We start from the raw sequence: 23,060 nt of genomic DNA, 5'->3' as shown, positions 1-23,060 counted from the left end.
ATTATGACGAAAGAGGCACTTTTAAGATTTAGCGCAGTTTCGGTTTTGGGCACGTTAATTTTGAATGGGAGTGCATGGAGCAGGATATGCTAACATCAAAATCGCTATTTTTAGAACACTAAGAAGGCTCGACACAACATGAAACTTTGCTCGTAGCATCACTAGGGTCTCTACTCATGAACAAGAGCATTGAGAACATTGTTTGTGTACACAGAGTTTATGAAACGTGCCCAAAACCGAAACTACAGTAAATCTTAAAAGTGCCTCTTTCGTCGTAATTATGCTTTCACACGAAGGTTTGACTCATATTCAATCTCAAATAAAGCCTTGGTTGCTTTTTGGCGAACTTTATATACCTTACTATCATAGAAGTTATCAATAGGAGATCTATTAGACCCAGTTTTAGGTAATAATCGCATATTAGTATGCTAGTTACTTCTAGGTTAGCACATCACCATACTTGATCTGTCTGCTTAGTTAGCCAACTAACGATGTTAGCTAGTTTTGCTTCCCTTTGCACAAAAATAAGTTAGCCATTAGCTAAAGCCTTTATAAGGCTTACGGGCATATTACTCACTTATTTTGTCAACATTCTTCAAAAACTCTCGAAATCTTCAAGTTGGTCCATCATGCCTTTGCCCCTTACAGCCTACATTGGTTATTTAATAAGCAAGGTAGCTCTTTCTTAGCTTTTAGCCATGCTGGCAAAGTTTTTTATCTTCTTGCAAGTTAACGATGTGCCACAGTACAAGTCGTTAAAGGGATATTCCGGTGTAAGTTTAATCCATGGTCTAAATCACCGTGAAACTGTGTTAGACTCCATCTGGAGAGATCAAGTTAGCAGACCACTAATTTACAGAGTTTTATCAACCTCAGAAACGACCGCACGACAACAATACACTGCAGTAAATGGATCCAAATATAAACTGCCACCAAAAAGCCACAAATAATGCTCAGAACAGCACCAAACTTCAGCAACAGTACAAATAGGGTCTCAGCACATAGTCCAGGGCATCTAACCTCCGCTAGCTTAGCTAGATTTCTATTGGGAAGCTAAAAACAGATTTCAACTCTCCTCCATCAGCTTCCGGGTCGGGGAAGTCCTGACGCGACGATTACCAAGTGCAGTTAGAAATGCTCAATTCCGTTCTTTTCCCTGTCTCGATTATAACTGTTACAAACTGGCAGGTAAGACACATATGAACTTTGATTGCTTTTTCCATGGAGTCATAATCATACATTCTCATCCATGAGCCACGGAACTCTACTGCACTCGGTAATCGAGTCGTCGGGACTTCCCGCCAACAGGAAGCTGCTGCAGAAGAGTGGTAAATTTGGTCAGTTTTTCAGTAGAAATCCAGCTAAGCTAGTGGAGTTTATGTGGACTATGTGCTGAGACCCTATTTGTACTGTTGCTGAAGTTTGGTGCTGTTCTGAGCATTATTTGTGGCTTTTTGGTGGCGGTTTATATTTGGATCCATTTACTGCAGTGTACTGTTGTCGTGCGGTCGTTTCTGAGGTTGATAAAACTCCGTAAATTAGCGGTCTGCTAACTTGATCTCTCGAGAGGGAGTCTAATACAGTTTCACGGTGATTTAGACCATGGATTAAACTTACACCGGAATATCCCTTTAATGTAAGAATATTAGGTGTCACTACAAATACCTACTAACAAACAAAACCGTTACTTTGATCAAAAGCTAGTCGTGAGGAATATTATCCAGGCACGTGTCTAGCCATTGGCATATATTCTAACTGTCGACCGCAAGCTGCCTCCTAAATGTCATCCGCTGATTAAAAACAATCACTCCGTCACTTACATGTCACTCAGACATAAGTACACTCTCACAGGAGCAAGTACACATTTGTTGATGTCTCTGCATGATTGTGATATTTCACAAAAGCCCTGAAGGCAGCACTTGTCACTCTGCATTTAAGTGGTCATTCTTTGGCCTCGATCCAAACAACAGAATTGTCAAATGTGTTGTTTTTTGTTTTTTTATTATCTATATAAATCATTTCACGGCTGCCATTACTCTTTGATATTTTCTTTGTTAGACTCAAAGTGCCTCAGGGTCCCATCTATTCCTGCACATATATTCAGTGCATCTGTAGCCGTGTGCTGTGAGTTGAGTACAGAGTGGCCAGAGACACTGTATATCTCCACAACGCTTAAATGTTCCCGCCTCTCTTCTCCACAACAGTAGATCAATACTGCCTCCCTGTGGTTAAAGGCACACAAAGAGACAGCTGTTAAACATGTTTTTCATAATCAGCTGATACTCACTTTATAATAGATAAACATTACTGTTGCCATAACTTAAGGAAGGAGTGAGAGTGGACTTATCTACATAAAGTGGGAAAACAGAGACTCTAGAATAGTCCCAACATGAATAAAGGAAGAACAACCAACCAGCTTTTATACGCCTCACCAGCTGAAGACTACAACACATTCTGATGTCTATATGGATATGTGGCATGCCCGTGCTTCAGAAGCCAAAAAATAAGTTCCCACCCTCAACCCAACAAATTTGATCAATGATTAACAATCGGGGAACTATTTAAAAAGGAGGTAGAATTTCAATTGAGTGATAGTCAGCATGACAGCATCAGCGAATGCTCGATTGTTTGTTTTTTTCCTCTACATAAATGATATTCCCTCAATTTAGTTTCACTAACTCACCCATCCCCCATCAGTCACTTTTAAGCCAACACCACAGTTTGAGATTCACTGTCCTATACTAACCATATTTCACCATTAACAGCAAAACTAATGTACCATTTAAGCAGTAAAGGCGGAGTGAATTCGATGCATGTGACAAATTTTAAAAACAAAAGGAAGAGAAGTGAGGGAGATAAAGCTGCACAATTGAAACAAAGCAAACACATTTGTCAGACAACAGTTGCACAGAGATGAAGGACTAATTATTACAAGTAACATGATCAGACTTGCCATGAAACTTTTGTGCACTGTTGTGAAATGGTATTTGAATTAATAATTAAACTGCCGTCCCCTGCAGTCGCTTTTGAGCCGGCGCCACAGTTTGAGATTCACTGTCCTATACTAACCACTAGTGATGGGAACGATACCGCATATGTCGAGTTCGAGTCAAGACCAAGTCTTTAAAGGGTCAAGACCGAGTCAAGACCGAGACCATAGGTTTTTAAATGCAGCCGAGACCGAGTCAAGACCGAGTCTTTGAGGTGGCAAGACCAAGTCGAGACCGAGTCTTTAAGGAGTCGAGACCGAATCGAGACCGATCAAAGAGAGCAGATTTTCATGATTTACTTACGTTTAACATCACCCAAGTATCATATTCAACCGTTAAATTCACAAATGGTGGGGGATTGTTGGCTATAGGAGCAGTCTAGCACACCCTTGTCTACCAAACTTCTCTGAACAATACTTTAAGACTAGGAGCTCAGCTGGAGTCAAAATTTAGTAGGCCTATGGCATGATGTCAACATTTCATTAAAGTTGAAGGTGTTGGATTTTGACACTAATAACAGCAATATATGTGGATTTCATATTAATGACTATATATATATATCAATAGTTACATCATAACACAATTTACAATGTTCCAAAATCTTACTCATAACATATTGTAACATACATACATAACATACATACAGTTCACTGTTCAACCCACTCCAGAAGAATAACGTTAACTGCTGTGTGCAGTGTGTGCGTGTGTGACGTTTGGGCAAACATTGTATCAATATCTTTCAAAATCGTTGCTGCGCAGCGTAGCACCATGGGATATATTTTCACACCAGCCAATATTATGATTTTTTTTTAAATTAATATTAAAATACAAATATTTGTAATGATTCAAATATTACAATATACCATGAAATATACACATCTAAAAACATGGGGTTAAAGGTCTCGTGGTCTCGGTCTAAAATTATGAGTCCCCCTCCTTCCAATGAAGGACGAAACCGAATATTTTCGCTTTGGAGACCCTGACGAGACCGACTAAGCAAAAAATGGTCTCGAGACCGGTCTCAAGTCCAAGACCGGACTCGAGTACTACAACACTACTAACCACATTTCACCATTAACAACAACATTAACGTACCATTAACGCAGTAGAGGTTGAGTGAATTTGATGCGTGTGACATTGTTTTTATCAACTCCAACTGCTTTAAAGTCAAGCTAGTTAGTTAATTTGTTTCAAGTAACATTATGTAGAAAATTGGCATTTTGTGCGAATCCAACCCAAGTTATAGTGCAGAACAAGTGAAAGGGGGGCGGAGTGGCTGAGACAGAGACACCATCCAACCTATTACAAGACACTGAACCTTCAACATGATTTAGAAACTGTTATTTTAAGGTCACAAAGTTTGGCCTGCACCAGATACATTCAGCTGGCCAATATACTGCTAGAAATAAGGTGTCCGCTGCTGCCAGATCGGTGATGATGACATGGTGAAGATGAAGTCTGGGAGTGGCATTTCAGAGTTTCTTATCCCTTCTGCGTCTCATCTTTCTGGCCTGCATTGTGTAGCGTCCCATCCATCTTTCCCAAAGACACCTATGCAGATTTTTTTACGAGCATGGTCACATTCAACAAACACCACTGACGATGACACACTCCACCAACTTCAGGCCCAATTGCTTGTCTGTCTTTTCAGCTCAAATCTCTTAATCTCCCACAGACAGATTTTTCCGGTACTAGATCTTTCTGACATTACATTGGAGAGCTGACCAATATTTATAATGTGTGTTCTGTAAATAGGTGTGGTAAATTTTCATCAGCCCTTATCAATTTCAGGCTTCCTGACCACAACTTCCTGCCCACTTGTAGTTCATGCACCACCAATTCAGATTAAAGAAACCGTGTACCTGCACATTCCTACTTAAAAGATTAATATTTTGTTTCATCTTTGAATATTCTTGGGTGTTATATACTACAAAATGATTTCTTCTTCTTCTCGCTGTAGTTGTCTGGAATGTAAACCACATTTTTCTGGATTCAGTCATTAAAAGAGTCAGATTATAAATTGTGTTATCGTTGGAGTTTCTAGAGGCAATCTCCTCCAGTAAAGTTGTGTCCAGCAGTCGGATGAGGACAAACATTGTACCGAGATACTTCTAAAGTGAACGATACACGCTTTCACAATCACACATTGTAATTAAGAGTGAGGAACATCACAACTGGATTTCATCAAGTGTCCTAAACAGCAATGGGAGCGTTGACCTCAAACCCTCCAGGGCCAATGTCCTCACGGTTACCAGTCAACAACAACCACAGACAGTGAGGCCCTTTATCTTAATTCGCACAATGTCAGAGAGGGTAAAAAACATTCCAGAGACACAACACTGAGCTCACTCTCTATGCTCCGTTACCAGCCATCAAACTGAATGGGCAGTACCGGATGTCTTGTAAGAACTACTGTGCTTGTGTGTCACACATTCCACAGTGGCAGGCTCTTAAAAATAGCAAGATGCAGACAGCATTTATAAGGTCCTTCAAATGCAGAAACAAAGAAACTTGCATGTGACAAGCTAGCATTCAGTGTATAGCTGCTGTTATGCATTATGTGTGAGAATAATTAGCAGAGCTCTTGCGGTCACGTCAGCTGTTGAGAAATACGAGCTGCTATGGTAGTAGAGTATGCCTGGAATGACAGGGGACAGTGTGTCTGGAGCTGTTGTGGCTCACAGTCCAGACAGAGGCTTTTCCGCCAACTGCTGTTGATGCTTCAGCGCCGTGTCTCAGATATCAACAGATACAGGCAGCACAATGCTGTCACTGATCAAAACAGCCCCTCTCCATTTATCTCCCAGTGCACAGAACATCCGCTCATGGCTCCGGTCTTTCTCTTAATGTTATCTGAAAAAGGATGAACCCCATTCAAAACTGCACTGCATGCTAAGTACACACTGATAATCTAGTTCCCCTTTGCAGGAAATTACTTAAGTTGAATTTTGATTCCAGAATTTTGTCTAAGGGATAAAAATAAAGCACTGCTTTGAAATACATAGAACAAATATTAAAATCTGTTGTAACCTAAATGAAGAGCATCATGGGGCCAAGTTACTATTTCTGGAACTACAGTGGGGGGGGGAATAATCAAAATATTCTTGATTGCTATTGAGAAACGTGTAATCACAAGCTATGAAGATGATTAGTTGATGATGATGAAGATGATGATGAGTAAGATGATGTTTAAAACAAAAGAAAGAGAAGTGAGAAAACACTGAGGCGTGTCAATGTTTTGAATGGACCGGAAGCAAAAGTGAGGTGATAAAGCTGCACAATTGAAACAAAGCAAACACATTTGTCAGACAACAGTTGCACGGGGATGAAGGACTAATTATTAGAAGTAACATTATCAGACTTGCCATGGAACTTTTGTGCACTATTGTGAAATGGTATTCAAATTAATGATTAAACTGATCCCCTCTCCTGATATAGAAAAAAACGCAAAAAGAATTGGCTGTCCTGACCTTCTGATGTACGTGTGGAAACCAATTTCTTATTTATTTTTGTTGCTCAGATCTATGATAAGTTAAGGGTCCACCTATTACTGTTCGTCTCTAAGCATGTAGTGAGTAATAATGCCGGTTGTACGTATTTATTTATGAAGATTTGTATGTCAAATAACAACACCATCAGCCTTATTCATATGTTCCTGTTGGCGTCCTGCGTGGATGGGCCACAGAGGGGGGCCGGAACACACCCATCATTTCTGTTTCCTGCCTGTTGGTGGTTGTGGTTTTGCTGCAGTGGGAGGATAGCTGCAGGTTTCCATTTGTCTATAGAGACATCACATTTAGTTAATTCTTCAATTTGTATTGAATCATGACAAATGTATAAGGAGTTTAATTTTTTTTACGGTGTTTGACATCTAAACAGTTATTACCTCCTTAGAGCTGACGTGTATTTACAAGGAGCAAACCACTGACAACAAACTCAGCAGAATGAAAGTATCAACTTACAGTTGAAACTGTGCTGCCACACTGAATCAGAGTGCATGTCGAGCTGATGATCTCTTTTGTGGAGCGTCAGTCTGCAGAAGACGCGTAATGTTTTGGTTTCATCTTACTGGAAGTGGTGACTATTAGAAAACCTTTTAAGCTGCAATTACACACAAGTCGTCCAGTTACTTTAAATATTTATGATGCTCGCAGTAAATGTCCCTCAGTTGGCACACAGGTAGATCACAAACATACTGTCTGATGAAAAACAGTGTTTCTGATGTACAGCCAAACCAACACTGAAAGACCTACATACATCAGCTTTGCCAGATGTACAATAATTATCGGAATGTGTACAATGTTGTCCTCTACAATATACAGTTCTGTACTACAATTTGACTATTTTGTGACGCTCAAATCAGTAGTTAGTTTATTAGTCGACGCTGTCTCTTTTAAATTCATTCCCTGACATAATCATGACAGTAAAACTGTGGGTCATAGGTCTCACATGACATCTTCTAGGCTATGATGATCTCCTCCACCCCATTTGAGGTGACTTGGAGGAGGAGCTTCAACATTCTCATGCTGTGCTCAATTCAAGTTGTTTTTAATGCACCAGGAAGCCCAAATATCTATTTTTTAATGTGTGCTCTGTAAGATCACACATTCACTCCTGTTGACATATCAACATACAGTATGATAATCTTAAGCCTCTGGTATGATAGTTTAACATTTCCCATCTGGTACCACAGGTGTGCACAGCTACGTTCAGGTATATTGAAATTCAGGTACAGACACAGGCAGGTGTAACAGTTATTCCTGTGAGATTATGTGATTTAAGCCAGGACTGAAGAGCAATTCATACTTTATTGTTCATAAAAGGAACACTATGGCAATATGATGGTAACAATAGAACTCTTCTGGTTAGATGATTGTAATAAAAAAAAAAAAAAGTGTTTGGGAAAGGGAACGTTAATTATAGCTTAATTCTGTTTGTTAAAAACAAATGTTATTTGGCTGAAGTGCAATTTTACATGTCACAAGTTATGCCTTACAGTTAATGATTAATAAGACATTATTTAATGGTTGTGAGAATTTAACTAATTAAAAATTTATCAACCGACAATCAGAGATTGCCCCAAGTATCTTGTTACAAATTGCAAATAGCCTACTTGCTTCTGGAATATATTAAAATAAAATGTTTTGAGAAGATGAGAAGTGTCTTTGTCTTTCATTAATATACAAGTAGTTTGTAATTTAAAGAATACAAAAACACATTCTATACAAACAGATGTTATTACATTTGAGCCATTTAGTAACTTCAGGGTGGGTTGGATTTTGATGTGTCAGCTGCTGAATAGTGATAGACAGGGGCTCTGCAATTGAAATAAAGTCATTAATTTGTGTTATTTAGTTTACCAATGAAGTAACTTGGTGTTTACTTTTGCTGTTCTTTTAACTCCTGTTGGAGCCTACTCTGATTTTGCACTGCACATAGATTGTGTCAGTGGTTACACTGGCAGCGTCTAACATAATTTATTGTTCATTATAAGCCAATAATAAGTTGTTGATGCAGCCAACCACCAATTACAGACATTGTTCAAAATGTGCATTCATTATGGCATCACAGTTATGCAAGCAGAATGTACTTATCTACCATTAACTAAAAAGCCAGCACTTGAGAAAGCAGCTCTTCAACGCAGGTAATGTAGCATTAGAGGTTTCCTCCTCTTTAGTCACTCCAGCCAGTAAAATCTCAAGTTACAACACCCCATTTTGGTTCAAACAAGTTTCCCTTTTCTCTTCGTTGGTATTCTTAAGCAACGCCTTAAACCACACCCATGGAGGATAAAAGGGTGTGGGTCACAGAACCCACCAGCCATTGGATCCAGGCATTGGCCAACAGAGCATAACTCCCATCAAGTTCAAGTGAGACAGAGAACCACTATGGAGGGTCAGAACCGAGCTGTTGCTCCATCCTACCTAGGATGGTCCATCTTTACCACTTTGTGCTGTTGTCTGCCTCTGGGGATTGCTGCTCTCATCTGCTCCTGCAAGGTAGGTCACTCTTCCTAAGCATTACACTTCTTCTTTCAATCTTCATGTACTGCTTTCTACTGCTGTGTTCTCAGAGATGTCCTACAATGATTTTTAAATAAAAATATTATCGTGTTTTTTTTTTGTTTTGTTTTTTGCAACATTGGTCATTTTGTTAATAATTTTTCTAGCAGAAATGCACAAAACTTAAAACACATTTTGATACTCACAGGCACAAAATTCTAATGCTGCTGGAGAATCGGCTCTTGCAGCAGATGCATCAAGGACAGCCAAGATCCTAAATATCGTTGGACTGGTGTGTGGAATCATTTTGATCATCATCGTCATCGCTATCAAAGCCACCGCACAAAAATGAAGGTGCAGGGTTTTTTCAGCAAAGCTTTTGGCTCCAATGGACTTCCCCTCCCCCACACAAAGGACCACTAAATGGAAACAGATGTCTGTATGTGTGCGCAAAAATACGTTGCCTGAATATGTTTTCCTGTGTACCCCTTTTAATCAAGCTCCTGTAAACACACCCATGGCATTATAATGCATTGCTTGTGGTGGTAAAAGAAGGAAACATGTACAATGTGTCTACATGTGTTTTACATTTCCATTCATGTTTTGTGTTTTGTTTAAAAAAAATAAATAAATACTACAAAACGGATTGTTTTTGTGATTGCAATAATTGAAGGGATGTGAGAAATACTGTGACGTTCGTCAGACAGAGCGAGCTTGTTGCTTTTATGTATGGATACACAAACAGGTGAGTTTTATGTTTTATTTTTTATTTTTCTGTTTTAATCGGCGATCAGGTTTACAGAACAAACAAGTGCACACAGAAGAAAAAAACAACAAGCAACAAAAAAAATCAAACATTTATCCAGTTGTGTTTTTTTCTTTCTTGCATAAAGTACGTCATTGGCTAAAATGAGGACTCGAGCGGAAACCTGCTTTTAATTGACACAACGAAAACAAGTCGCAGATTTTCGGGCCAGGATTTCTTTTTTTTCCGCCCCTCGTATCAAAGGCACAACATACTGTACGTAAATGATCTTACATAAGACGGAGACTACAAAGCCTGACAGCCCCGCCTCCTGTCTCAAACTTTGACAAATAAATCATGAAAATTGGTGATATTATCGTATTCTGTTTGACAAAGCAATGCAAATTGAATTAAAGGTAACACTAAACAGTATTATTAAACAGAAAAAAACACTTTCAGGTTGAAAAATGTGTTATGAGGTTTAGGGTTCATTTTTGGTATCAGGTTTAGATTAAAGTCTTGGTTACTCACTCAAAAACAATTATGAATAAAACAATGCGTAGAAATGAAGTATTCCTCACAGTGCACCGTGAAATCATCTACCCTGGAGAGTCCATGATTTTGAGGGGGCAGAGAGCCTTTCTGATATACCCTTTAAACATTTCCTGTCATGACTTGAAGTGGTTAGACCTGTCTCAGCCTGTCAGTGAAACTTTACCGTTTTCATCGCTTCTCATGTTACTGATATAAAACATGTGACTTTGTAAAGACTAGTTTTGGGTGCTTGTTGCCTGAATTCTAAGTTCTTAAATTTGTGTAGACTTTAAAAACTTTATATTTTCAAATTGCACACTGATGTGAGGGTGTAACTGTCTCTACATGTGTTTACCCAACTTTGTTTCCTTTGCCTTACTCTGTGGCCTCAGAGCTCTTCTCTCTCAGAAGTCCTTCGAGCTGATAGAACAGAGACGTCTCTCTGTGCTTCTTCTGAAGTTTCTCAACTTCCTGCTCTCATAATCACAAACAGAAAAAAATAAAGGCAGACCATTTACTCTCCGACTCACGACATGTTCTCCTGCCAAAGGTATTGTGCAATACTAAACAACCATGCTTCTATCAGAAGTTAAAGGGGCACTATGTAGTCTTTGGAAAAAGAATGCTCATATTTATAACATTAATGAGGTGATAATACAATTAATTAATAATACAACTGAAAAATAGGCAGGGTCCACCAACTATAAACAAAGTAAAACAGTATGAAACCTTGTTTGACCGTCAGTCAATGAAGATCTTCCCCAAAACTAAATAATGCACCTTTAAAATGAAGTTGCTTTTGCAAATGATGATAGATAAAGGAAGTGTTCCGTTCTTACATCTTCAGACAGCAATCCTCTGTTTGGTTTGTGAAGCCTGTAAAGCAGGGAGGCAGCATGAGAGTCCGACAGAGTCCCCTTTAAATCACCTTGGTCCTGAAACAATACACACAAATGGGCTTCCTGTCCAGAAGGGGGTCCTCCCAGCCTGGCCTGAAAAAGCTCTCCTAGACATTCCTGCAGTATCTGTGATATATATGTATATAAGAAAAAAAGAAAAAAAAAGAATTTCATACTCGTAAAATACATCCAACCAAAAAGCTAACTGTGTGTTTGATGCACACTTTGAGTGTTCGTCTGTACCTTGAAGAAAAGCCTTTGGAAGGCAGGACTTGAGTCGGAGCTCATGTCTTTAATCTTGACATGGGACAGACAGTGGAGCAGCAGCAGAGAGAAGCCTCCAACTGACTGGAGCCTCTGGCGACGGACAAAGAGGGTCTCCTCTGCCTCCTGTCAACAGAAGCAGCAGAGTCATTGATATGCAACTGAGAGTTATTCCCAGTAATGGTTGACAGCTGCACAAAGGCAGCATGGGTATAATTCCCTGATAAAGGCAGGCATGCTGACACATCGCACCACATGTAAAAGTCCTGACTTGCCCCTTTGACATTAGCGATGCCTCCAAAAGTATGTAAACTACCGGTGGATGCGTTAAGCTGCTGTTGTGGTTTTGTCTGCGCTTGCCTTAATATTCCTGTATGGACAATATTTGGTCGGAGTGCAGATGGAGGTGCCAGTTTGAGACAAAGGCAGCACAGATTCCCTGAAAAGGGCAAGCATGGCACCACATCGCACCACACCTAAAAGTCAATCAGTGCATGTCCGTCCCTTTGAAATGAAATGGAAGGACTCGGTTTACGTTTTACATTTAAGATTTACTGGAATATATTATGAAATACCATAAATGAGAACAAGAGGTCGCTAAGACAGGGAGCCTACTTCTCTAGTACAAACATCTCTAATGTATGCTATAAAGCTTTTTTGCACTTAACGAGGATCGATTGTAATGTCTCCCATTAAGGGCTCGTAATTCTGGATGGCAACTGGGGTTGTATTTGTGCACATTAAATCTCTCTTTGTGCCATACTACACAAGCAGTCAATATGAAATAGGGGCTAAACTTGAAATATTGCGAAATCTCCATTTAAAGCCTGTGTTTGCCAAGTGGGCACAGCCTCCAGATGGTTTTCTCCTTCAGTCAGGAATGCCAGATCTATTCAAACTCCAAAGGAATCCAAAATGTTGAAACCTGAGAACCCAGACACAAACTTTATAACCCTGAGCCCATGAAGGAGGCGTAAAGGTTGTGTAATTTGGGGTATTTACTGGTTGGGGGGGGGTCTTGTAGTCTGACCGCTCTCCCCCGTGAGCAGAGAGGGGTGAAAGTCTTTCGTGTCCATAGATAAGCAGGGCGGAATAGGATGTTCAATAAAGTCTTTTAAACAAAGGTCCTGACTCACCCTTCCAACATTCATGAGATCTCCAAAAACATGTAAACAACCGATGGATACAGCAAGCTGCTGTTGTGGTTTTCGTCTGAGCTGATTTGCTTCAGTTTTACTGTACGGAGAAAGTTGGGTCGGAGTGCAGACAGAGATGCTGGTTTGTTTCACAGCATGTCAGGATGTCAGACCTTGACATGGGACAGACAGTGGAGCAGCAACAGCTGTTCTGGTTTGTTTCATACAACATATCAGAATCACAATCAGCTTCAATTGCTGAGTATGTCTGCACAAACAATATCATCTGACTCCACCTAAGTCCACTCTCAGTGTACAGGGAATAGTTTTAACAGAAAAATTAAGACTAATACAAAAATGCTGAATTCCAGAAGTATTTACTTCTTTAAAAAAAAAAACTGTATGCAGAGTTTTTTTTTAACAGTATTATCATAAGAAAAAATAACAAAGAAGATGTCTTCCCTTATACTGCATATTCTACGCCCTCATTTCTCCTGTAACAACTATCCAAGACGTACTTTTGGTTAAATATTAAATGAATTCATCCTCTCGCATCGCTTTTTATCGTCACAGAAAACCTCAATTACAAATATCATTAAAGTATTCAGTGGTGGAAGAAGTGTTTCTTTTTATTTTCTAAAAATGTCTAGACCTTTGTTATAATTTCTGTTCTGTTATTCTATTCAAGGTAACAGTACATTTCATTTTGTCAACTTTCACTGTAGCTTCCTGGAGACATTTAGAGAAAAGGGAAGGAAGTAAGAAAAATGATTCAATATTGGTCACATAGATAGATAGATCAGCAATCATGGTTGTCTAATAATGAAGAAAGCAGCTCCCATGACCCCACATTTCTTCCTTGTTTTGTTTATATTGAGAGACTCTTACTGGCAGAAATCAGATACTGTGCATTTAAAGGAGCTCGGAGTAAAACGTGATGTATTGCCTATAGAGAGTCAAAGCTCCGCCCCTTCCGTAAGATACATCATGGGACCTTATTTCATAAAAAAAATACAATAACTTTTGCACTGCAATGTTTTTTAATTCAAAAAGCAATCTTTTTCAACTTTTGTCTTTAAATTAATGTTATACTCTGAAAGTAGGTTTTTACAAAGACCCCACACACTCACCAGTCAGGTAAGTGATATTGTCTTGTTTAACAGACACTAAAACCCCACAACCAAAACCTTGTAGAGCCGGAGCTGCATATTTGCTACCTCACATAACTGTAGCTGTCAATGTGGTTCTCTAAGCAATTTTACACAAAAAATAAACGTTCTTTTACTACCCTCACGAAAAGCTGTGACCTTCTTGACTTGCAAAATTATCTTTTTAATTGACAGACATCGTATGTGTGATTCATGGCACCATTCAAACCGCATAAAAAATGTATTTGTGTCTCGCCACTGATTGCTGTCCTAATTGTTCCAAAATTAGGTCCCATGGGACACACCATAAGGAGAGGGTGGACAGTTTCTTTAAGTTGTAAGCTAACAGAGCTCAACAGTAGCTACTGTTAGATTAGAAATCGAGCACGCTAGCAGTATTTCAAATTTGCATCTGGATGAGGTTTAATTTGGAAAGTAACTAGCAACTATTTGATAAATGTAGTTAAGTAAAGTTACATTATGTCCCTCACAAATGTAGTCAAATACAAGATGCTTTTGGTGGCTATATTAGTCTTTATTACCCCCAATAAAGGTGCAATATGTCAAGGGGGGGCAACATTTCACTTGAGCAACTCATAATTGCAGCTAAGTGTAGCTCAGTTAGCCGTGCATGTAGCAGCCTGAATGGCGAGGTCGGACAACAGGGGAATTGCTGGTGTTTAAACTGCTAGCACTGGAGCTTTTGACCACTGGCCAACTTCAGTATATGTCTCTTCAACATAATACATAGTCATCATTATTTCAAAACTGTTAAATCTCCACATGCTGTTGATAATAGTTGATTTTTGTTTGCTTTACATAAAATCTCACATACGTAACCTTTGACCTTTTTCTTATTATAACCACATATGGACGAGTTGAGACTCCAACAACCAGGGTATTGTTCACACAACTGAACACTTTGCGAATAGATTCCCCCCCCCCATCACCTGTGACAAGGGTCGGCTATCCATATGAGTCGAAATATATATATACAGGAAATCACAACAATAATTCAACTATATCTTTCAATATTACAATAAAACTAACTGACTAATAAAACTTAAATGCATGCAAATGGATCCTCCCGGAAGAGCTAGAAGAAGTGTCCGGGGGGAGGGAAGTCTGGGTGTCCCTGCTCAGACAGCTGCCCCCGCGACCAGGCCCGGATAAGCAGAAGAAGATGGATGGATGGATGGATGGATGGAACTTAAATGCACGCGCAGATGTCTCAATCATGCGAACGTTTTACATTAAAAACACTTCACCCTTGGGCTCCAAAGTTTTAATCATGTGAGGCTGATCATTCCTGAGTGTCTGGTTCCATATGTTACATTTTTTCAGTCTTCCCTGAAACCTTTAGCCTAAAAATAGCTTCCAGTGCTCAAACGACACCATTATCACATTTTGGGTTGTAAACTGATGATTTCACAATCAGAACATCACTGAATACAGAGGCAAATAATGACGGAATAATATAAACGCATTCTGGGATTAGAAGTGGTTCCTGTCCCTCTAAGCAGACACGGTACGAGTACGGCCCTTGGGTTTGACTGTTTCAGGTCAGCACGCACTACTTCCCAACTTTCTAGAGAGCTGTTTTAAACTTGGACAGATTCTTTGAGGAGCTGTGTTATCTGCGGAGAGCACGCTCACAGTACAGTTCAAATACTCTTGATGAGTGAGAAACTAATCTTCAGACAAGCTGCAGCTTCAGCATGTGGAATGCTTTGACGCTCGAGCCTCCAGATAGGCAGCTTAAACCTAATCTCTTGGGTTTTAGATCATCTTATCTCCAGACGTCAGTATGATACAGTGAACACAACAGACACTGTTTTCACATTGGAAACATTGGGAGAGCAACATGTCACCTTCAAACACACTGTGATCCAACTCTAAGGTATTTGAGGGGTTTACTTTATATGTATTTTCTATTGTATTGGTCCTGTTTTATGGTATGTGACTTTATTAATCAATGTATTTGTTTTGATAAAGTACAAATATCTATATATCTTGTAGAGTTCAGAACTTACCTGATAAAAGAAGGAATTTCTGAAGGCATTGTTGCAGTAGTTGTTGTTTGGAAGACTAGCTGCTATCTGAAGGGAAATGACGGGGGTCTGTTGGAGAAGAGAAAAACAATCCTACTTATTTTTGTTAAAGCACCACTGGAAAAACGGGTGGAAAAAGGAAGTTGAGGCTAATGTATCCAGGAATCAAAACAATCAAGGTCAGTTTAAAAGCCCCGAAATTACACATAAAAGAGTGAATAAATAAGGATAAGCAACAAGGAAAGTACCAACCAGTTTTAGATGATCTAACGTGTGCATCAGGAATAATCCGTGCTGGTAGACCAGGAACTCTCTGGGGTTAAGGACTGACAGGTCCAAAGGGATCAGCTCTCCCTCACACTCCCACTGGGCATCGAGGACATCCATGAAACTCTTGCCTCTTTCTGGACACAACAAAGAACATGACGGCTGCAAGGATCTACGGGTCATTATTTACTGTCATGGTTGCAAAGTTGCTTTTGGCCTTTGGCAAGTTTTTTTTAATGAAACATGTGTGAATAATAGGGCTGGGTGTCGAACTTTTGATACTTGTGTGGCCTTAATACTTCTGAGTATCATAAAAAGTTTTGCCATTTGATACCGAATTTCAATAACGAAGGAATTATTTTCATCAGTGTGAGCCAATAAGCACCCAGCATGCTTGTTGTGCCAAGAGCCCTTGAGTAGAAAGGGTCAACGGAAAATTCAAAATGCCGTTCTTCACACTTGGGCACAGAGAGACAGACGTATGACGTTTGCCAGTTTGCAGTTAATACATAATTGATTAATTGATTTATTGATTCACAGTACTGACCTGCTAGTATTTGCAGCTAACTTCTGAGAATTATTGAGAGGCTACACGATCCACCATTGGTTTTTTTTTTTAAATTGGCCCACTGGGGTAAACAGAGATGTTGCAACTCTCTCGACTCAAGGGATCAAGATCTAACAGCGCTGTTGATTGGCTCTCTCAAGGCATGCAGGACGAACACTAGGTTACCTCGTGTATGTATTGCAATGTTTTGTTGAATCAGATTTCTTAAAAATTGGTATCAAAAAAAAGATATAGTTCCAGAACCAATATTGATTTTTTTTACAACACCTATCCCTATTCATGTGTAACCACTGGGGCAAATCACAGACGTGCCTGCACTTGATGTAGGACGGTGCCTGACCACGTTTGTGAGTGAGGCATGAATGTTAGTACCAAATTTAAGAAAAAATCATCCAAAAGTTGTGAAAAAATGACACTTAAAACCACTAGTGTCAAACTCATGTTGGAGTAAAAGTCAGAGGATCACCAAAGTCATCCTCTGTGGACAGAAATGATCCACCATTTGATGCTTCAATCTGGACCACAGTAGTGGTGCAACAGGCCGACTTTAACATTCTTAGAGTCACAGCGCTACAGTGGTAAATAAAAAAACTCTTTATTCACAACCGCTACAGCAGAAGCTATTTATTTTACAGTTCCTCGGTAAAGACAGATCCCATGAAAGTCATGCAATCAAGCCTCGCAGTCTCAGCAACCAAACAAAGTAAAATATGCCTAAACACTTGAGGCTCAGTAAATCTCTTCCATCTGGGATTCATCAAGGCTCTGCAGAGCGGGAAAATGGAGACTGAGAAAACCTGCAGCTTGTGCTGAAATCAGGAAATTGCGCCATACTTAAACAAAGCTGTAATCTACCCTTTTCCCAAAAGCGCTCACTCACGTAATGCCAAAGTTATTCAGTATTCAGGTGTGGGGGGAAAAAAAAAAAGAAGAAATCAAGCTTGGATTCATCCTCCGACTAGGTTTGCTCTGATGTGTGTGTGTCATGCTTGATTATGAATACATGAGGATTATGCCGTGTTGTGTGGGTTTGTACATTCCTACGGGCCCATTACTCTGACGAAATAGGAGCGGCAACTCCAACGGTATCCGACCTACCAGTGAGGTCTCCTCTGAGAAGCCCGGCCCCACAGGCCCAGCCCTTCAGCTGCAGCTGCACCCCCTTCAACAGCTGGAACAGAGGAGAGATCTCCAGCAGCTTGTTCCACTCATCTTCTGGAGAACAAAAGCACCAAGGATTGATAAAGCTGATGTGACAGGCCAGATGTCGCATGTCCTGAATATGGTTTATTTTACACCATGATGTTACCTGGAATTGTGGGGACAGAGACATGTGTAGGTTGAGTGGAGTCTTTCCTCAGCTGGCTCTCTGTTGGGATACCAGATTTTGCAATATATGATTTGTTTTCTTGCTCGTAAGAGTTTAATGAGGAAATCACTATCTGTCTGTTCTGTACGAATCAGTGGGACAGTATAATGAGGGAGGAAGTCAGGCTAATGAGGCTCAGGCCCACAGAGTCACTAATTCATGGAGATAATTTCCATGGGAGATAATTAAGATGGACACCAGTAATGGAGGTAATAGGAGGACATTGGGATTGATAACTCAAGGATAATATACTTAGAAAGGAAATGGACTGCAGGTGGTACTGCGAGGCAGTCTAATGTGACCTGTGTAAAGTGGGATAAAACAAACTTGAAATCAAATTTGATCTTTAGCTTTTGTATATTCAGATGAATATGTATGTGAGGGGAGCTCGTACATAATCCATGTTTGTGTTATTTTTGGTTTTGTTATTACTATTATTGACTTTGTTTTGATTCATTCTTATAAATACGTTCATGCTGAATTGTTTGGATGTAAAAGACCTGAGAAATATTGTAAACCCACGTAAACAAAACTATCAACCTGCCAATGTATGTTGGAATTATCATGTTGAAAGGAATGTTGAAATGTTTGTTGTGCAAAAAAGGGGTTTGACAAAGTTTCATGACTAACGATAAGGGAGAAATTGTGGTTTTTGCAACTGTTTCTCAGGCAGCTGCAGTAATTTCCCAGGGTACCCCCTGATTCTGTGTTAACTTCATGGTTACATCGAAACTCAAGAGATGTCACGGCTCCCTGCCACGAAACGCTTGAAAAAACACATTGCAAACTAGATGTGACACATCCTTTAGTGAGCTTCAGTGTATATTAATCTACAGATTTTGTTACTTTGGACAGAGCCAGGCTTGCTTTTTCCAGTCTTTTTTAACTAAGCAATGTTCTGAGATGAGCATCTATCCTCTCATATTCTTCTTCTTCACTTGCTTCCTCCTGTTCTTCAACAAAGCCTCTGTTAAGGGACCCAATTTCTCCCCCTTGGACCGATAAAGTTGTGAAAGGAAAAAGAGATAATTGAACACAGAAATAAAAAAAAACAAATAAATGATCTACAGTAGCTGCATTTGCACAACGCAAGCAATCAATTCAAGGAGTGTTGCATCAATGGAGACTCCCCTTTAAGGCCATGTGGTTTCACATTTAAACAGAGAGAGTGGTTAGGGGAACTTGAGTTGGCACTTCACCACACTTCACCACACTTCACTACACTTCAGCTCAGCCTCTTCCTCCTCCTCCTCCACCTCCTCCACCTCCTCCTCCTAATGCCACCTTCGCCATCCATTTGTTCTTTGTTCTGAAATGGCCCTTACACAAGAAGTTTAGTAATCAAAACGGTATTGTCGGTGCCAATTACCCTTTCGGTGGAGCAATGTCAGTTGCAAGCTTCTGACAGGAAGGAAAAGTTGCCTTTTGCCACTTTAAATAAATGTGCTGTTTGAAACAAACAGACATATACATTACTATATTACACTTTCAGTTATTTGTAATTCTACTCCACTATACTTATTTCTTTAAGGCGACAGGTTTGCATGCCTTTTTTTTTTAATTAAGGTAAACAAATTAGTATTTCGAGTGTGTGTATGTTTGGATGCATGGATGTGTAAATATGTGTGTGTCTCTTTCCAGAGGTCTATGACTGAATCTAGTAGAGAACATCCATAGGGTGCATATGGTATTGCTTGTTTATACACACTGAAGCAGAGCACAGCACAGGATGACACAGGGTGAAAAGGGTCTCACATTCAGTACAGCTACATATTGTGCTTCTTCTCACCCTGGGAGTGAATGCCAGAGGACACCGTGTGTCTTTGGGAGTTGTGTGTAGGCGCTGAGCTGGCCTGCAGACCTGTTTCCTGGGATTGAGCTAAATTGGCAGGCTCCCTCAAAGACTGGGTGGAGATTCCTTTAGAAACACAAACTGTCAGAGACCTTTTAAACACTGCATGCCAGAATTAAAGATAATTCATGTGGAAAAACTTGGCTATGAGCCTACGTTTCTGTAAACTCGGGTCTCTATACACAGCCCAGGATTGGATAGAAAATGAACTATTTGTAAAAGTTTCCATCTCGGCACCTCTATCGTGCACAAGCTATGTCCTAGCGTAAACACCATTTTTTTCACACTTGTCAGAATTACAATAATAACATGATTCTTTACTCTCCGGATACATTAAAGAGACAGAACAACAGCCCCGAGCTATTGACTACTTCCCATTGGAAACATCAATATGGTGATTTTTGACCAGCACACTGGCCGTTTTCCTTCCCACTGCTCTATCTCCTCTCACTATCTTTTGCATACCTTTCACCACAGGCACAGAGCTTGTCCAGACTCTCGAAGCCATCTCCAACCCAGATGCATGCTTGGTTGACAAACCTGAAACAAGTCAATCAAAAAAACTTAAGGATAAGCCTCGACATGTGTTCATTCTGCTTAAAACAAGCTTTTTTACATGAGTAAGATGAGACATCGACAAGCTAAAAGTGGATGATAGATAAAAGCGAGTACAAACGTATGTTGTTGTTTTTTTGTTCAAGAGACGAGATGGGACTAAGATGTTAGCTGTGGCCTTTTAGAAAATCTTAGAACACGTGACATTTACTCATGATTGTGCATCTAGTCTGTAATATAAACAATGTGGCCCTGTTATGGATGCAGATTCCCAGAATCCCACGTGATGCAGCAAGTTAATGACGGCAACATGATGGCTTCTGCGAAAAGGGTTTGGTCAGAAAAAAAGAATAAACGATGGACTCAATTCACACATAGGCAGGAAGGAAAACAAATGCACTGCAGTAAAGGGAGATAAATATCCTGTGACTAAAAATAACATGGGAAGTATGACTGAATTGCTGCTTCACAAGCAGAGGATGTGGGACATATGGATACTTCGAAACCCAACATCTAGACTGACAAAGATACGTCTAGCTCAGTGTTCCAGCATCCGTAATCATAACCTGCTACGTGACTTTGAGACACAAGTTTTCAACACATAACTTTGTTATGACTTCATGAGTTTTGTTTGTAGTCGGCGTCTACATTACGTCTGCCAAATGGCTACAGACCTTTGATTGGTATTTACCACAGTGGTGCTGCACTCAGAAACTGTAGTGGGGGGGCCAAAACCAATACAAATGGCAATTTCAGCATAATGTCGCTTTCAATTAATTAAAATTAAATAACATTTAAAAATAACTCTCAAAAGCACCATATGATCCATTCACGATTGATAAACTATAAACTTTTGATAAATCAGTGAGAAGAAGGCTAAGAAGAAAAATACAGAATAACACGAGAATAACATGTATGGAAAAATGCAGATTGTGGATTCATATCTAGGAACTGTATCAAAACAATTCGAACCCACAGATCCAATAGCACACAGAGAAGCCGAAATTAAGTGTAGCTGCTAAAATATTATATTCTTAAACAAGGACGTGCTTTCTCAATAAGAATATGTACAATATATCTATTTATTTTCCTTCCATCATGTTTTCGTAGCCCTATCTTGTGCTGATTCAGTACCAGAAATGTGCTGATTGCAGGTGTTGGGGGAGAAGCTGGCAGGCTGTTTATCTTCCAGGACCTGGTTCAGTCTCTCCAGCAGAGGCAAAGCAATCTGCTGGAGCAAACCCATGACCTTCACAGTCGGCCTGTGCACGCTGCACTGAATCAGACCATATTCCTTGTACCAAAAGTTCCCACACAGCATGGCCTAGACAAACAAGAGGGGAGAGGAAGATCAAAATAACACCGGCAGGGGCTGAGAGAAACTCCTTGATAGCCCATTAAGCACTGTCTCCACTGATTGTTCAGGTTTAAACAAATGTACAGTTAATGGTGAAATAGACGATCCATTTCCCTGCATCATAAACTTTGGTTTATTTATATTCAGAGTTATTTACGTAGTGTGTCTGCGTGTGTTTTGACCTGAGAGGTATCGGCGCGGAGTTGAGAAAGTTGTCTGACAAAGTGCAGAGCGTTTAGAGCGGCTTCCAACTCCGTCTGTCTGGAACAGCACTGCTCCCACAACTCTCTCTGCCTCAGCTCTACGTCCTGGAGGATGAATAAACACAGGCTAGCGCGAGAAGAAAGTCTTATTTACATTTAGACGACAGTGTCACAATGTGAGTGCATCGCCTACAGCATGCTGAGTCACATGCATTTGGCAGCGGCGGCCTGAGAGGGGAGTGAGCATCTGGCCTCACTGTGTCAGTCACCAATTAAGCTACAGGGACAAACAGCAGGCCACAGTGCCATTATTCTGACCATTGCTTGGAGCGGTGCAGTCCAGTCTCTTCCCTGTGTTGTCCATTTTTCTTGGTCTTGCTGCAGCTGCTCCACACACACGTCAACCTTATCAAGGCCCGACATGAGCTCTGCGTGCCAAACACACTGCTGATCCCACTCCTCTCCGTCACCTAGACGCACAAAGACACGCTGCCAACCCAAATAAAACACTGAACATTGAAATTATGTAAATTGCTCTACAACTGAAGAGTGCGATGCGAGACGCTGGCACGTCTCTCTTTTTGGAAAGCGATGAATATAAACACAGAGCAGGTCATGAGCACAATATCCGCCTTGCTCTTCGCGCTGCCAGCTCGCCCGCCAATTTACCCAGTGTGAGGATGTGCAACACATGTGGAGGCAGGATCAGAGCCAAATGGGAGCGCTGAGCCGCTCTCCGCTGGGCGTCGGCCTGAGCTGCATCCTGCAACTCCATGGCTGCTCCCCTCAGCTGCCTCCCTGACCATTGGACCTGCGGCAGAGTGCACACTTGGAACTTGAAAAGTAAGAGGCACATATTTGCATACTGGCACAAATAAACACACTAAATCTAAGAAACAAAGGCCGTTTGCACAGGGACAAAGTTTGCCCTCACTCTAAGTTGTGCACAGACAAACCTGAGCACCAACTTTCTTACTGGCAGTTCACACCAGGACATGGAAAGCCTCGCTAAAATGAATTTGAAATGCTGTTTGCCCCAGAAGTCCTACCTCCCCTTACTAATTTCTTCAAGATCAAAAGGGCTCCAACTCTTTGAGTTTCTCCTCCTGTACTCTGAGTC

The 23,060-nt window shown here is 40.4% G+C and overlaps 1 protein-coding gene and 1 long non-coding RNA gene across 11 annotated transcripts in view; one reads left to right on the top strand and one right to left on the bottom strand.

The window, feature by feature from the left end:
• The first annotated feature begins 8,730 nt into the window (after nt 1–8,730).
• Nucleotides 8,731–9,638, top strand: LOC115595924 (uncharacterized). The gene is made up of 2 exons (XR_003986827.1): nt 8,731–8,989; nt 9,201–9,638. It is a non-coding gene; the product is annotated as an uncharacterized LOC115595924 (long non-coding RNA).
• A 104-nt stretch (nt 9,639–9,742) lies between these two features.
• The window catches only part of LOC115574093 (uncharacterized), a 41,618-nt gene continuing 28,300 nt past the window's right edge, over nt 9,743–23,060 (bottom strand). For 3 of the 10 annotated variants that reach the window (XM_030405340.1, XM_030405356.1, XM_030405348.1), the window contains exons 22-34: nt 22,610–22,751; nt 22,259–22,410; nt 21,920–22,045; nt 21,515–21,704; nt 20,291–20,365; nt 19,763–19,906; nt 17,914–17,973; nt 17,703–17,819; nt 16,022–16,173; nt 15,752–15,838; nt 11,414–11,560; nt 11,111–11,296; nt 9,743–10,742 (exon numbers count right to left, since the gene is read on the bottom strand). In XM_030405340.1, coding sequence (XP_030261200.1) covers nt 10,647–10,742; nt 11,111–11,296; nt 11,414–11,560; nt 15,752–15,838; nt 16,022–16,173; nt 17,703–17,819; nt 17,914–17,973; nt 19,763–19,906; nt 20,291–20,365; nt 21,515–21,704; nt 21,920–22,045; nt 22,259–22,410; nt 22,610–22,751 — 1,674 coding nt within the window. In that variant the 3' untranslated portion in view covers nt 9,743–10,646. The other 7 variants (XM_030405373.1, XM_030405385.1, XM_030405365.1 and 4 more) reach the window with 7 other exon arrangements.

The sequence above is a fragment of the Sparus aurata genome, chromosome 2 (genome assembly GCF_900880675.1).
Source record: "Sparus aurata chromosome 2, fSpaAur1.1, whole genome shotgun sequence".
Lineage (NCBI taxonomy): Eukaryota > Metazoa > Chordata > Actinopteri > Spariformes > Sparidae > Sparus > Sparus aurata.
Note: the sequence above shows the minus strand (reverse complement) of the source record. Positions and strands in the feature narration are given on the sequence as shown.